Here is a 17,212-nt window from a genome sequence, read left to right as displayed (position 1 = left end):
CTGGGTTCAGGCAATTCTCCTGCCTCAGCCTGCTGAGTAGCTGGGATTACAGGCACGTGCCACCATGCCCAGCTAATTTTTTGTATTTTTAGTAGAGGCGGGGTTTTACCTTGTTGACCAGGATGGTCTCTATCTTGACCTCGTGATCCACCCGCCTCGGCCTCCCAAAGTGCTGGGATTACAGGCGTGAGCCACCGCGCCCGGCTTAATTTAAGTAATTTAATAGGAAGTTTTCATGTTTATTTTTTGTGATAGAATAAACCTTTGACCTTCATAACTACTGTTCCTTTAGATTATATGGCATCTGTATTTAGGACACAGGAACATAAATTGTGTAACTAAATGATACATTTTAAAATGTCAGTCCATTTTAATATGATTCTCCACATAACGGTATTGTTTTAAAAATATGTTTTGAACTTCAAATTTTGAGCAATGGACCTAGGGTGGGAAATAGGAGGGAGAAAGATTTGATAAGAAGTTTTTAAAGAATTCAAATTTTAGAAATTTAAAAATTACCTTATGTATAAAACTCCAGAAAAATACTTACTATATGCATCTCTAATCTAAAACATGCTACTTTTATTCATCATTTCAATGTGTGACTTTCTATTGCTCTTTTATGCAATTGCTTTTTGTTTTTTAATATTAAATAACTTAAGCAATTTCCTTTGTTTGAAATATTTATATTTTGATTGGGTTTCACAAAAAGATCCATCTCTTGTGTCCTTCCTTCTTCAGAGATTAAAAAAAATTATTTTTTCTCTGCATCAGGGAAGTATTAGCATCTATCATGAAACTTTATTTAATATCCTCTGTCCAGTTTTTTTTGCCTCCCTATCATCTATTTCATTTGATCGTCACCTGACTGAATAAAGACTATCTTATTATATGCAACTTTTTAATAATTCCCACATGTGAACATTTGCGTTTGTTAATGAAATTGAAAGTGATTTTAAGTTAGTTGAATTAAAGAATTGAACTGTAAGTTATTTTTAACCAAAATAAAATTTGTTACTAAGACATAAAAAAGTTCATTCAATAAAATTATCTGACATACTTATTTTGGTAGCTTTTAAACTCTTTCAATTATTTACCCATTAGTATTAGCATTTTTCCTTAGTTAATGACACTTCACTTTCTTCATAAATCATAATTTATTAGTTTTATAAAGTAAGTTCTATTTGTGCAAAAACATCAGGGAATTAATATTTTCTTAATACTATAGATTCTACTTGAAATATACAGTTATACAATTTATTTTTTGGCAGTGTTTTTGTTTCGTCAAGTTTGGGGATTTAATTAAACATTCATAATTCCAAAAAGGAAAAGCTTGCTTGAGTGTAGCTCAACCAGACAAATAGATAATAATTATAGAATATATAAAACGTGAAAGTCATCTACAAGTTATATAAATTGATATTGCTTATTAATTTTATTACATTAACATATTATTACTGTAAGTTAATTTGAAGCAATTGATTTTACCATAGTGTACTTATGTGCCACATTCAGAAGCTCTGTACAGCCTTGGGCGTCTCCAAATGATCGAATCCCTAAGCAGTTTGAAGGATGGAGCTGCTTTATGAGAAAATTGGAGCAAACATCAATGACCTGAGTCAGCTGCAGAAGACAAGCTGCAGCCAGCAAACTTTCAATGGTATCTTCTTTCAATTGCAGGACACCTAGATAGATTGAAAAAGTAAAGAATGAATATATGTTCCATAAAGTAACAAATATGCCAGCTAGTTGAATTTTTTTAATTTTCTTCTCTGTTAGGGCTGTGCTTTTTCAGCAGATCTGGAGCACATTTTGAGGCTGATATATGCACGAGAGTCTCTGTGTAAACACTAATAAAGTGGCTGAAATAAACTAGATTAGGTTATCAAAAATGACTGTAGCAAATAAACAGTGAATAACATTATTGCAAAGAACAGCAACTTGTTATTTCTTTATCATCTTAGGCCTGCATTTAAATCTTATATCAATCATTTCACATTATATAAGTACATGAGAATATTATGTTGTACACCTTAAACACATGCAATTTTAATTTTTAAATCATACCTATATAAACTTGAAAAAACTGTTTCATTATGACTCAAAGCACATTATGTCATGTTGTATAAGAATCATACAATTGGCCATGCAGTAACTGTCATTTGTAAGGAGGTAAACATCTTGGTAAATAAGAAAAGCATTAAGTTTAATTGTCTATTTATTTTGTAAGAACACTGGGTTTTTATGTCTATTTTTTTTTTGTATCTACATTAGCTGATAAAGATGTACTTGCCAAAAATATTATGTCTGGAATTGACCCCTGGCACTGTCTCAAGAGGAAGAAATGTTGCCAAGGGTCCACAAATGAAGAATTGTTTATTTGCTTTGTTATTTAAAAAAAGGCTCTGAAAATATCTGTTACGAATTTTAAAAAACAGAATCAGAAGCAATTTAAGTTAGTCCTTTTATATTTATATGTCTGTATTTTTAGAACAACTGTTATTGATTAGTTATTACAAAAAGTATATGTTATTTTTCTGAGATAGTCCTACTTTTTATTGTTTTAGCCAAGTTATAAAGAATGTTTCAAATGGCTGATATCAATTACAAACTGTTCCTTTAAAGATTTTCCTTCTAAAATAACTTAATATGGGGCCCATATAATTGCATAACCATAAGGAAAAGAGTAATACATATTGAGAGGTCCTCTAGCAGTAGTTCAACCTGTAAAATATATTGTAAAGGGGTTCAGCCCGTCAGCACACTTTCTTGTGTTTTTGCTTGTTTTGATTTTGAAGGGAGAGCCCTGCCCATATCATATGAGACCCAGAGAAGTATGAACTATTCTCAGATTCAGGTATAAACATTCATCCTCTATAGACATTTAAATTTTGTCTGATTATTCGGAAGAATATTCATTCAGATGAATTTTTCAGTTATAAATGTCTTGGATACAGTAGGAAAACAATGTATGTTACAGTACACAGTATTCAGTTACAAGCATGCTTCAAAAAGTCTGTTTGGAGTTGGTTGCAGGTTTCACTTCATTAAAGAGTGAAAGGATAGTCAAGCCAGCTAGCTGAATTATCTTGTCCTACGAATGCTCATTGGAAAGGAAAAGATGTTTTCTAAGGATTAAAATGCATCAGTTGGAAGAAATAAAGTTCATAAATGTCAAAAAAGAAAATAGAAGTCTCTGTGAGGTCTAAAGAACTTTCTATTTCATTCCTGATTTAACAAAATTTGTTGAAATTTTAGAGTATAATGGAAATTTAGGGAAGGTTTTTGTTCAAAGACTTGTCAGGAGAAAGGTGAAAGTTGAAGGGAGAAATGAAAAATTGTGATACTTCAAAGTAGTTTTGTTAGAACAGTGGTCTTCAAACATTTTTGCATACCACTGGAGGTATATAAAACCTATCTGAGTCACAGATCAATTTCATATAAAGAAATTTCAGTACCTCAAATTCTACACATATCCCTCCTAAAAAATGGTATGCTCCCCAAACAGTTGCTACCACACAGGTTCTAATTCCCCAGTGTCCTTTCCATGATTTTCTTTTTCTCACCTTATTAAAAAAAAAATCACATTCCTCATCTATCCAAAAGTATACTATGCTACATTATGGGACTGTGGCATAGGAAAAAACTTTGAAATAAAAACTTATTCATACATATTTTTATTAGGATCTAAATCCCTTGCTGGCAAGGAAATATGATCCTTTGGAGGAGAAAAGGTGTTCTGGTTTTTATAATTATCAGCCTTTTTGTGCTGGTTTCTCCCCATCTTTGTGGATTTATCTACCTTTGGTCATTGCTGTTGGAGACCTTTGGATGGAGGTTTTGTGTGGTCATTCTTTTTGTTGATGTTGATGCTTTCCTTTCTGTTAGTTTTCCTTCTGACAGACATGCCACTCTGCTGCAGGTCTGCTGGAGTTTGCTGGAGGTCCACTCCAGACCCTGTTTGCCTGAGTATCACCAGTGGAGGCTGCAGAACATCAAAAATTGCTGCCTGTTCCTTCCTATGGAAGCTTCATCCCAGAGGGGCACTCACCACGTGCCAGTCGGAGCTCTCCTGTGTGAGGTGTCTGTCTGCCCCTTCTGGGAGGTGTCAGAGACCCACTTGAGGAGGCAGTCTGACCCTTAGCAGAGCTCAAACTCTGTGAGATCCGCTGCACAGAGCTGGCAGGCAGGCAAGTTTAAGTCTGCTAAAGATGTGCCACAGCCACCCCTTCCCCAAGGTGCTGTGTCCAGGGATATGGCAGTTTTATTTGTAAGCTGCTGACTGGGGCTACTGCCATTTTATTCAGAGGTGCCCTGCCAAGAAAGGAGGAATATAGAGGCAGTCTGGCTATAGCGGCTTTGCTGAGAATTAGTTTGACAAATTGACAGAAGTAGACAGAAGGTGGGTAATAACAAACTTCTCCAAGCTAAAGAACAGGTCCTAACCCAATGCAAGTAAGCTAAGAATCTTGAAAAAAGATGAGAGGAATTGCTAATTAGAATAACCAGTTTAGAGAAGAATATAAATGACTGGATGGAGCTGAAAAACACCCCAAGAGAACTTTGTGAAGCATACACCACTATCAATAGCCAAATCGATCAAGCAAAAGAAAGGATATCAGAGTCTGAAGATCAACTTAATAAAAGCATGAAGACAAGATTAGAGATAAAAGAATGAAAAGGAACAAACAAGGCCTCCAAGAAATATGGGACTATGTTAAAACACCAAAGCTACGTCTGATTGGTGTACCTGAAAGTGATGAGGAGAATTGAATGCAGTTGGACAAAGCACTCCTCAGGATATTATTCAGGAGAACTTCCCCAACCTAGCAAGACAGACCAACATTCAAATTCAGGAAATACAGAGAACACCACAAAGACACTCCTCAAGAAGAGCAACCCAAAGACACTTAATTGTCAGATTCACCCAAGGGTGAAATGAAGGAAAAAAATGGTAAGGACAGCCAGAGAGAATGCTCAGGTTACTCACAAAGAAAAGCCCATCAAACTAACAATGGATCTCTCTGCAGTAACCCTACGAGCCAGAAGAGAGTGGGGGCCAATATTCAACATTCTTAAAGAAAAGAATTTTCAAACCAGAATTTCATATCCAGCCAAACTAAGCTTCATAAGTGAAGAAGAAATAAAATCCTTTACAGACAAGCAAATGCTGAGGGATTTTTGTCACCACCAGGCCTGCCTTACAAGAGCTACTGAAGGAAGCACTAAACACGGAAAGGAACAACCGGTACCAGCCACTGCAAAAACATACCAAATTGTAAAACCCATCAACACTATGAAGAAACTGCATCAACTAAAGAACAAAATAACCAGCTAGCATCATAATGACAGGGTCAAATTAACACATAACAATATTAACCTTAAATGTAAATGGGCTAAATGTCCCAATTAAAAGACACAGACTGGCAAATTGGATAAAGAATCAAGACCCATCAGTGTGCTGTATTCAGGAGGCCCATCTCATGTGCAAAGACACACTTAGGCACAAAATAAAGGGATGGAGGAATATTCACCAGGCAAATGGAAAGCAAAACAGACAAACAAACAAAAAAGCAGGAGTTGCAATCCTAGCCTTTGATAAAACACACATTAAACCAATAAAGATCAAAAGTCACAAAGAAGGGCATTACATTATGGTAAAGCGGTCAATGCAACAAGAAGAGTTGACTAGGTTAAATATATATGCACAACAAACAGGAGCACCCAGATTCAGAAAGCAAGTTTTTAGAGACTTACAAAGAGACTTAGACTCCCACACAATAATAGTGGGAGACTTTAACACCCCACTGTCAATATTAGACAGATCAATGAAACAGAAAATTAACAAGGATATTTAGGACTTGAACTCAGCTCTGGACCAAGTGGACCTAATAGTCATCTACAGAACTCTCCACCCCAAATCAACAGAATATACATTCTTCTCAGCACCACATTGCACTTATTCTAAAACTGACCACATAATTGGAAGTAAAACACTCCTCAGCAAATGTAAAAGAATGAAAATCATAGCAGTGTCTCGGACCACAATGCAATCACATTGGAACTCAGGATTAAGAAACACACTCAAAAATGCACAGCTACATGAAACTGAACAAGACCTGCTCCTGAATATCTACTGGGTAAATAACAAAATGAAAGAAGAAAAAAAAAATAAGTTCTTTGAAATCAATGAGAACAAAGAAACAACATACCAGAATATCTGGGACACAAAGTAGTGTTCAGAGGGAAATTTATAGCATTAAATGCCCACAAGAGGAAGCAGGAAAGATATAAAATTGAATCCCTTACATCAAAATTAAAAGAACTAGAGGAGTAAGCAAACAAATTCAAAAGCTAGAAGACAAGAAATAACAAAGATCAGAGCAGAACTGAAGGACATAGAGAAACAAATAACCCTTCAAAAAAAATCAATGAATCCAGGAGCTGGCTTTTTGAAAAGATCAAAAAAATAGATAGACAGCTAGCTAGACTAATAAAAAGGAAAAGAGAGAAGAATCAAATAGATGTAATAAAAAATGATAGAGGGGATATCACCTCTGATCCCACAGAAATACAAACTACCATCAGAAAATACTATAAACACCTCTACACATATAGCTAGAAAATCTAGAAGAAATGGATAAACTCTTGGACACATACACCCTCCCAAGTCTAAACAAGGAAGAAGTTGAATCCCTGAATAGAATAACAAGTTCTGAAAATGAGGCAGTAATTAATAGCCTATCAACCAAAAAATGTCCAGGACCTGATGGATGCATAGCCGAATTCTACCAGTGGTACAAAGATGAGCTGGTATGATTCCTTCTGAAACTATTCCAAACAATAGAAAAAGAGGGGCACCTCCCTAACTCATTTTATGAGGCCAGCATCATCCCAATACCAAAACATGTCAGAGATGCAACAACAAAAAAGTTTCAAGCCAATAACTCTGAAGAATATTGATTCAAAAATCTGCACAAAAATACTGGAAAACTGAATCCAATAGCACATTAAAAAATCAGGAGATAACAGATGCTGGAGAGGATTTGGAGAAACAGGAATGCTTTTACACTGTTGCTGGGAGTGTAAATTAGTTCAACCATTGTGGAAGACAATGTGGTGATTCCTCAAGGGTCCAGAACCAGAAATACCATTTGACCCAGAAATCCCATTACTGGGTATATACCCAAAAGATTATAAATCATTCTACTATAAATACAGATGAACACATATGTTTATTGTGGCACTGTTCACAATAGGAAAGACTTGGAACCAGCCCAAATGCCCATCAACGATAGACACATAAAGAAAATGTGGCATATATACACAATGGAATACTATGCAACTATAAAAAGGGATGAGTTCATGTCCTTTGCAGGGACATGGATAAAGCTGGAAACCATCATTCTCAGCAAACTAGCACAAGAACAGAAAACCAAACATCGCTTGTTCTCACTCATAAGTGGGAGTGAATAATGAGACTACATGGACACAGAGAGGGGAACGTCACACACCAGCGTGTGTTAGGGAGTGGGGACTGGGGAGGGATAGCATTAGGAGAAATACCTAATGTTCATGATGGGTTGATGGGTGCAGCAAACCACCATGGCACGTGTATGCCTATGTAACAATCCTGCACATTCTGCACATGTACCCCAGAACTTAAAGTATAATTTTAAAAAAGGATCTAAATAATATCAGATTCATACTTTCAACCTCTAGAATCCAGTGTTTTTTAGTATATTCAGAAAAGTTTGCAAACTTTATAACTATCTAATTGCAGCACATTTTCATCACTCCCAAATGGAACCCCATATCTGTTAACATTCATTCCCAATTCCCTCCATATTCTTACAACCAATAATATACCTTCTGCCCCTACAAACTTTATTTTGTACATTTAATGTAAATGGCATAAGAAAATAAGCAATCTTTTGTGATAGGATTCTTTTATCTGGCATGATATTTTCAATGTTCATACATATTGTAGTATCTATTACTAATCATTCATTTTTTATTGCCTATTAATATTTCATTGTGTTCATATACCATATTTGATTTACCCATTCCTCAGTTTGTAAACATTTAGAATGTTTCTACTCTTTAGTTATGAATAATGCTGATATGAACATTCATGTGCACATTGCCATGGGGACATCGTTTTAATTCTTGGATATATACCTACCAACGGAATTGCTAAGTTATAAGGTAACTATTTTATTTAACTTTTGAGGGACTGTCATATGGATATATTTTTAAATGAATGGTTGCTGGTATCAAGTTGTTATAGGATTTAGATTTGTTGGATACATTTAAAATGCGAAAGTAATGGTGCTTTTTAAAAAGATATTATTTTGGGGATTATATACTTTACAAATATTTAAAATTACAACATATTTTAGACATTAATAGGAAAATGTAAGGAGAGCACATCTTTTCTCAAGATTAATTTACAGAGAGTGCAAGCAAAAATGTTTGAAAATGACTCTGTTGGAGAAAGTCAGGAGGTAAGCTTTTAGTCTTAATAAGAACCTAATTATACATAATCAAATAAAAGTATTTTAATACTAAGGTAACTTGAAAATGAAATAATCATTGAGGAATAAAAGTCAAAATACTTTTTAGTCCTCAAACTCATTGTGACCTTTGTTTACAGTTTGAATAGATATGAAAATTATTCTGAATGAATAAAAAGACCAAATCTCTACTGTAGCATTGGAAGATTCCACTCCCACTCTTCTTTTTACAAACAAGAATGTGCCCACATCATTCCAGAGTTGTTCTTGTATGTTTGTGTTAAATAGTTGTCTGTTCCCATAGTTAAGGCATCTTCTACATATTGTATACCTCTTGTTGTTTTATATTATTGAGTTTATATTCTGACTATGCCTTTTTACTACTTTAGGAAATTTATTTAGCTGGTCTGTTCTTTCGTTTCCTCACCTGTAAAGGAGTAGTAGTAGTATAGCTACTACTGAGGAAACTGAAGAATGGTAGTAGTAGTAATAATAACTATTACTACTACTACTAATAGTAATAGTTATTATTACTACTACTACTAATAGTAATAGTTATTATTACTACTACTACTAAAATGTGTGTTATGTAATGTAGGGTCATTATGAGTTAATGTGTATTAAGCACTTACCTGTGTAAGCATACTGAACCAAGGAATTAAGTGCATTTGGATCTACTCCTTCCATCCTAACCTCTTCTTGTTTGGCTTCAAGCACATCATTAGTAAACATTGCAGCAAAATAATCAGACACTGCACTGAGAACCAACCTGGAAATAGGAAAGATTTGTAGGAATTTAAGTGAGTCAATAATTTCACTGAAAAGCTTGACATGGATTCAGCAAGTTTGCAACATTAGTGAGTCTGTTTTCTGCATAAAATCTTTACAGTTCAGTTAAGTGTAGTGAAGTTAGGAAGGTCAAATAAGCTGATCTTATTTACAGGGTGTGTTTGTGCTGTACTTTCCATCACCAATCTTTTCTAAGTTTGGCTCTTCTAAATAAAAGGCAGAGAAATGGAACATATGGGCTTACACTTTTTCAATATAGGAAAATAATATTTTAACAAATATTCCAATTTATGATCAATGTACTTACTATCTCTTATTTCTAATTGCCCTACTTGAAAACCGTTCTGTATACCTAAAAATACTTGCCTATGGGCTGGGATTCGGAGGTGTCCTGCGATTAGTAGCACGTCACACAGTTGTTTCTCTTTCAAGTAGTTCTCCATTTTACGAAGAGTCTGCTCTGCATGGTTTATAACATGGAACTGCTCCTCAGATCTTGTGGCATTCATTTCTTCAGAGTGTTGTGTATCTAATCTGAAAAGGGAGTAAGGATGAGAATATGGTTTATCATATAATTTTGTAAAAATTTTACTTTTTCTATGAGAGTACAAGCATCTATTGGAAATTTAGGCATATCAATTTCTAAAGGAAATATATTGGATTAAGGTAAAATTAAAATTTGTTTTCTAATCTTTTTTTTTCCAAGTTTTTATTGAGATGTAATTCACAAACCATAAAGTTCACCCTTTTAAAATGTACAGTTTGGTGGCTTTTAGTATATTTACAAAATTGTGCCATCATCATCATTATCTAATTTTGAAATATTTTTATCACCCTGATAAAAATCCCCAAGCCCATTAGCAGTTACTTTCAATTCTTCCTCCCCAGCTCCTGGCAATCACTAAAATACTGCTGCCTCTGTAGATTTGCCTATCCTAGATACTCCTGCCCTTCCAGACAAACTAAGCCGTAGTGATGATTCTGTCCCTCCTCTTCTGTGAAGAGTCCTTTGCACTCTTCTAGTATGAACTATTTCTATATTGAAAGTACTATTTCTAGATTTTTTTTCTTGAGATGGAGTCTCACTCTGTCACCCAGACTGAAGTGGAATAGCAAGATCTCTGTTCACTGCAGCCTTCGCCTCCTGGGTTCCAGCGATTCTCCTGCCTTAATCTCCCAGGTAGCTAGGATTACAGGCATGCACCACCACACCGGACTAATTTTTGTATTTTTAGTAGAGATGGGGCTTCACCATGTTGACCAGGCTGGTCTTGAACTTCTGACCTCAGGTGATCCATCCATGTCAGCCTCTCAAAGTGCTAGGATTATAGGCATGACCACCATACCCAGCCAGTTGTTTTTCTTTTGAGACAGAGTCTCTATCAGTCACCCAGGCTGGAGTGCAGTGGCATGATTTTGGCTCACTGCAACCTCCATCTCCTGGGTTCAAGTGATTCTCCTGCCTCAGCCTTCCGAGTAGCTGAAACTACAGGTGTGCGCCACCCCTCACGCTTGGCTATTTTTTATTTTATTTTATTTTTTGGTAGATATGGGGTTTTACCATGTTGTCCAGGCTGGTCTCAAACTCATGACCTCAAGATGTCCATCCACTGCGGCCTCCCAAAGTACTGGGATTACAGGTGTGAGCCACTGTGCCTGGCAACACCTTTATATTGGGACTTGGTAACACATTTGTTGGGCACCTACTGCATGCCAGGCATTGTGCTATGTACTAGGAATACAATCTCTACCTCAAGATAATTTAATACAATACAACCCTACAAGTTTTATATTATTACAGTATTTAACTATAATAACTACCTAACCTTACATTAAAGTGAAGTTTGCTGGTTAATATTTATATTTGAAATGAAACCAGAACTATGTACAATTCACAAACAGGTCTAGTGATAGTTAATATGATCACAAACATAAATGTCAAAACACTACCTACATTCTTTGATTTATATGGGTATTATAATTATGTCAATAGGCAGGAAATGCTTAGACGTGAATCGAAATACTTTAAAAAAAATTTGATTATGTCCTGAAGCTTCTCCCTGGGGTACTACTTACACATCAGAAACATTCCTCCAAGAATTTCAAGCCTAAGAGTTTCATAGCATTCTTTACAATATCAATCCCATTTAGAAACTGTACATATTTCCACCTTTTATTTCTTAATATTTTGGCAAATATGATGGCTATTGCATTTACAATAATAAAAGCAGTCGACATGTATTTTCAACATTACACAATGGTGGAATTCAAATGTCAACACAAATATATATAGGCTTACAATTAGTAGGAGATGAAAAATTGAATGGTTGCATGAATGCACTTAAATATTTTGCTTGTAACATTTCTTGCATCCAGGCATCATTTTCTAACCACCCCCCACCCCCCGTTAGGACTAGTTTTAGATCTCCTTAATTCCAGTTCAGTCTGTGCTTATTTTAAGACAATTGGTCCAAGGTGATATTACTTTATCTGTCTAATTCAAATACATTGTCTCTCTTTAAATCTTCAGTCATAATATTGTACTGATAAGAAGGGATCATGGTATGAATAGCTCAAATATTGCCCGCTACCTCCCTTCAGATGCAATCTTGTATACTTGTTCTGGAAAGGAACAATTCCTTGCACTACAGACTGAAAAGCATTTAGGTTGCACTTAACTCAAATTACTCTAATCTTTTCTCTTTTCATAATGATTCAGTTCACATTAATTTAGTCAAACATTCAATGTTGAATTATCTTAGCTATCCTCATATAACTGCACCATACATTAGTGTGGTACTTATTCTGAATATATGTATATGTTTGAGAAGTTTTGGCTAGGAGAAAATTTTACTCAGAATTTTCTTCATCTTAATTTGGCTAAGGACAAAAAAGTATCTTCAATTACCTGCTAATTTAGGATGTTTTTATAGTAAATATATTAAATATTTATATATGTCTTGGGCATTATCAAAGCAGAATGTAAAAAAACAAGCAAGAAAACCACCACCACCATTACCAACAAACTAGTCTATTGATAACTTATCTGATCATAGTAAGTTCCCAGAGCTCATAAATTACAGTTCTCTTGCCTCCATTTTAGACACTATGATGCCAGATCACATGGTATAATGGAAATCACTTCATTAGAGAATGTTCGTCACTTTTCTTTATTATGTGGTAAATACGAGATTGTGACATGGGAGGCAGCATGGTGAAATGAAAAGAGCCTATTATATGAAGTCATAATGTCTGTATTTAGTTTCAGCTCTTGCTACTTACTGGATGAGTGATCTTGTGAGAGTCACCTTATCTTTCAAAGCATTAATTTTCTAATTTTCTCCTATAAACTGGGGATGAATATAATACTAGTACTAAAAGCAATAATGCTTATACCACAGTGATTTCAGAGGAGTAAATTAAAAACTTGCCATGAAAACTCTATGTACAAATGTTACGTCTTATGTAAGTTTTAACTACCAGCATGTAGTTATTTTAATAGTATGCTTTTAGAAATTGTCTTGAACTGTTATTTAATATACTTCAATTTTAGAGCAATTATAAAATTATTTATATCAGCATTCAATTCACAGATATTTCTTTTATAGTTTGGTTTATATCTGTAATACTACCTTATTCATTTTGCTGTTTACATTGAGATATGTTTCTTCTATTTCCAGATTTTGAGGGTTTTTTTTTTTAATGAAGGGGTGTTGAATTTTATCAGATAATTTTTCAGCATCAATTGAAATGATCATATGGTTTTTGTTTTTCATTCTGTTAATATGATGTATCACATTAATTAATATGCATATGTTCAACCATGCTTGCATCACTGAGATAAACCTTACTTGATCATTATGAATAATCTTTTTAATATGTTGCTGAAATTGGTTTGCTAGGATTTTGTTGAGGATTTTTGCATCAATATTCATTACTAATATAGGCCTGTAATATTCTTTTTCGATTTGGCTTTGTCTAGTTTTGGTATCAGGATAATTCTGGCCTCATAGAATGAGGTTGGTAGTATTCTCTATTTTTCAGAATAATTAGAGTAGATTCAGTGTTAGTGCTTTTTAAAATTTTTGGTAGAATTCAAGAGTGAAGTCATCAGGTCCCAGGATTTTACTTGCTGGGTGAATTTTCATTACAGCTTCAATCTAATTATTATTATTGGACTACACATATTTTGGATTTCTTCATCATTCAATCTTGATAGATTGTATATGTCTAGGAATTTATCTATTTCTTCTAAGTTTTCTAATTTATTGGCATACAGTGGCTTTCATCTTTATTATTTCTATTCTACTAATTTTTGGTTTGGTTTTCTTTTTTTTATTTTTTAAGATGCAACATTAGGTTGTTTATTTGAATTTTTTTTTTTTTCTTTTTGATGTAGGCAACTTATAACCATAAACTTCCCTCTTAGTACTGCTTTTGCTGTATCTCATCAGTTTGGGTGTATTGTTTCGGTTATCATTTGTTTCAAGAAAATTTTCAATTTCCTTCTTAATTACTTCATTTACCCACTTATCATTCTGGAGAATACTGATGAAAGTCCATGTGATTTTATAGTTTCCAAAATTCTTCTTGTTATTGATTTCTAGTTTTAATCCATTGTGGGCAGAGAAGATGCTTGATGTTATATCAGTTTTTTTAAACTGCTTTTTCTCTTCTTTTTTTTTTTTAAATTTTACTTTAAATAACAGGATATACATGCAGAAGGTGCAGGTTTGTTACATAGGCATATGTGTGCCCTGGTGATTTGCTGTACCTATCAACCTGTCACTTAGGTTTTAAGTCCCACATGCATTATCTATTTGTCCTGATGCTCTCCCTCCCCTTGCTCTGCCCCCAAACAGGCTCCAGTGTGTGTTGCTTAAAGGCTTGTTTTGTGATGTAACATACTGTCTTTACTTGAGAATGATTTATGTTCTAAAGACGTAAATATTCTCTACCTGTTTGATGAGTTGTTTTATAAATATCTATTAAATTTATTTTATCTATAATTCAGATAAATTCTGATGGTTCCTTGTTGATTTTCTATCAGGAAGATATTTTCAATGCTGAAAGTAGAGTGCTGAAGTCTAAAGCTAATATTGTATTGGTGTCTATCTCTCTATTTAGCTCTTATAATATTTGCTTTATGAACTGGGTGGTCAACTCTTGGGTGCATATACATTTAAAGTTGTTATATCCTCTTGCTGAATTGACCTCTTTTTCTTTATAGAGAGACATTCTTTGTCTCTTCACATAGTTTTTGTCTTGAAAACTATTTTGTCTGATATAATTATAGAAACTCCTATTCTTTTTTAGTTTATATTGACATAGAATATATTTTTTAATCCCTTTATTTTCAGTCTATGTGTGTCTTTACAGGTGAAGTGTGTTTCTTATAGACAACAGATCATTGGGTCTTGTTATTTTTTTCTAGTTATTTTTTTCTAGTCAGCTACTCTGTGTCTTTCCATCAGAGGGTTTAGGCTATTTACATTCAGCATTACTAATGATAAGGACTTATTCTTGACATTTTGATATTTATTTTCTGGTAGACTTGTGGGCTTCTCTCCCTTCTTTCCTTTCTTACTGTCTTCCTGTTGCTCCTGAAGGTAATTTTTACTGGTGATGTGATTTCATTTCTTTCTTTGTAATTTTTGTGTTTCTGTTATATATATTTTTTTGATTTGAAGTTACCTCGAGGTTTTAAATAATATATTATAATCCACTAAGTAGATAAGGACTTAACACTTTTTTCCATTAACAAATAAGCAAAAAGTAAACTAATGAAAACTCTGTACTTTAATTTTATCTCTCTCCACTTATTAATTTTGTTTCTATTTGTATATTATAGTATTGTCTATGTCTTAAAAGTTATAATTATTATTTTGACTCATTATTTGTTTAGTCTTTCTATTTAAGATAAGAGTAGTTTTCACACCACAATTACAGTGTTATAGTCTGTTTTTCCCTATCCTTACTATTCACAGTGAGTTATGTAACCTCAGATAATGTCTTATTGCTCATTATCTTTTCCAGCTGATTTAAAAAAAACACTTTAGCATTTCTTGTAGGATATATCTACTGTTATTGAAATCCCTCAGCTTTTGTTTGTCTGAGAAACTATTTCTTCATGTTGGAAAGACATTTTCACTGGATATAATATTCTAATGTAAACATTTTTTCCTTTAGTACTTTAAATATGTCATGCCACTTTTTCTGTGTCTGTAAGTTTTCCACTGAATAGTGTGCTGCCAGACATATTGGAGTTCCATTACAGGTATTGATCGACTTACGATCTATGCAACTTACGACCTTTCGACTTTACGACCACAATCGCTAGCCACGACTGCTCCGCGTCTGGCAGCGCAAACGTTGCCCAGCTGGGCTTACGACAGCGTGGACCAGCTTGCAGCAGCACTACCATCTCCGCGTGCACCATTTCAACTGTGCATATAGCCAACTCAACTTACGACCAAATCGTGTTACGACCGGTCCACGGTCCCGACCGTGGTGGTAAGTCGAGCACTAGCTGTACTTGAATTTTGATATCTTCCTCTAGGTTTTAGAAGTTCTTTGTTATTATATCTTTGAATAGCTTTTCTACCCCATCTCTCTCTCTCCCTTCTCTTTAAGGCCAATAACACTTAAATGTGCCATTTTGAGGCTATTTTCTAGATATACAGGTGTGCTTTTTAAAAATTCTTTTTTTCTTCTCTCTTCTCCGTGAATTTTCAAGTAATTTGCCTTTGAGCTCACTAGTTCCTTCTTCTGCTTGATCAATTCCGTGAAAACACTTTGAAGCATTCTTCACTATGTCAATTGCATTTTTCAACTCCATAATTTCCACTTGATTCTTTAAATTATTTTAGTCTCTTTGTAAATTTATCTTAAGGATTTCTTAATTGCTTATCTGTTATATTTCTTTGTGTTTCTTCAACACAGCTATTTTGAATTCTCTGTCTAAAAGTTCACATATCTTTGTTTCTCCAGCATTGAAAGTTCACATATCTCTGTGTCTCTAGCATTGGTCCCTGGAAACTTATTTTGTTTGTTTGGTGCAGTCATGCTTTTCTAGATAGTCTTGATGCTTACAGATGTTTGTTGGTATCTGGGCATTGATAATTTAGGTGTTTTATTGCAGTCTTCACAATCTGGTTTTGTTTGTACCCATCCTTCTTTGGCAGGTTTTCCAGGTATTCAAAGAGACTTGGGTGTTGTGGTCTGAGCTGTATGTGCATTAGGGGGCACCACAAGCTGAGTAATGTTGTGGTTCTTGCAGGCTCATAGAGGTAGTACCTTCACTGTGTTTGATAAGATGCAGAGGATTTCTCTATATTACCTGGCAGGAACTCTTGTTCTTTTCCCTTAACTGCTGCCAAGAAAATGGAGCCTCTTTGTTTTGAGCCACCTGAAATTAGTGTAGGTGTAACACAAGCAGCCCTTTGGCAATGATTACTGGGACTCCACTGGGTCAGACCTAAAGCCAGCAGAGCACTGGGTCTCATCCAAGTTTCACTGTAACAACTACCTGGCTAGTGCCTGTGTTCACTCAAAGTCCTGGAGCTCTACAGGGTTTAATCAGCAGGTGGTTAAACCAGCCCTGCTTATGTCCTCTTCAGAGTGGTGAGTTCTCCCAGGTCTCAGCAAGTCCAGAAATGCTGTTTAGGAGCCAAGGACTGGAGTCAAAATCCCTATAAGTCTACCTGATGATCTATTGTACTGTGGCTAAGCTGGCACTGAAACCACAAGGTGCCGTATTTCTCCCTCTTCCCTCCCCTTTCCACAGTCAGGTGAGCCTCACCCATGGCCACTACCACCACAGGCCCAGAGTGAGTACTACCAAGTTACTACCAGTGTTCACTTAATGCCCACATGCTTTTCAGTCAGTTTTTGGTAAATTCTGCTTA

At 34.8% G+C, this 17,212-nt stretch overlaps 1 protein-coding gene across 1 annotated transcript in view; it reads right to left on the bottom strand.

Moving 5' to 3' along the window:
- Positions 1-17,212, bottom strand: part of KLHL4 (kelch like family member 4) — a 157,912-nt gene that overhangs the window by 49,161 nt on the left and 91,539 nt on the right. Inside the window, exons 2-4 of the mRNA XM_032258716.1 lie at positions 9,672-9,839; positions 9,149-9,285; positions 1,489-1,685 (exon numbers count right to left, since the gene is read on the bottom strand). Coding sequence (XP_032114607.1) covers positions 1,489-1,685; positions 9,149-9,285; positions 9,672-9,839 — 502 coding nt within the window. The remainder of the gene's footprint in view (positions 1-1,488; positions 1,686-9,148; positions 9,286-9,671; positions 9,840-17,212) is intronic.

The sequence above is a fragment of the Sapajus apella genome, unplaced genomic scaffold (assembly GCF_009761245.1).
Source record: "Sapajus apella isolate SASKATOON/1434 unplaced genomic scaffold, GSC_monkey_1.0 scaffold104, whole genome shotgun sequence".
NCBI lineage: Eukaryota > Metazoa > Chordata > Mammalia > Primates > Cebidae > Sapajus > Sapajus apella.
The sequence above is the reverse complement of the archived record's forward strand: the minus strand, read 5'-3'. Positions and strand labels throughout refer to the sequence as shown.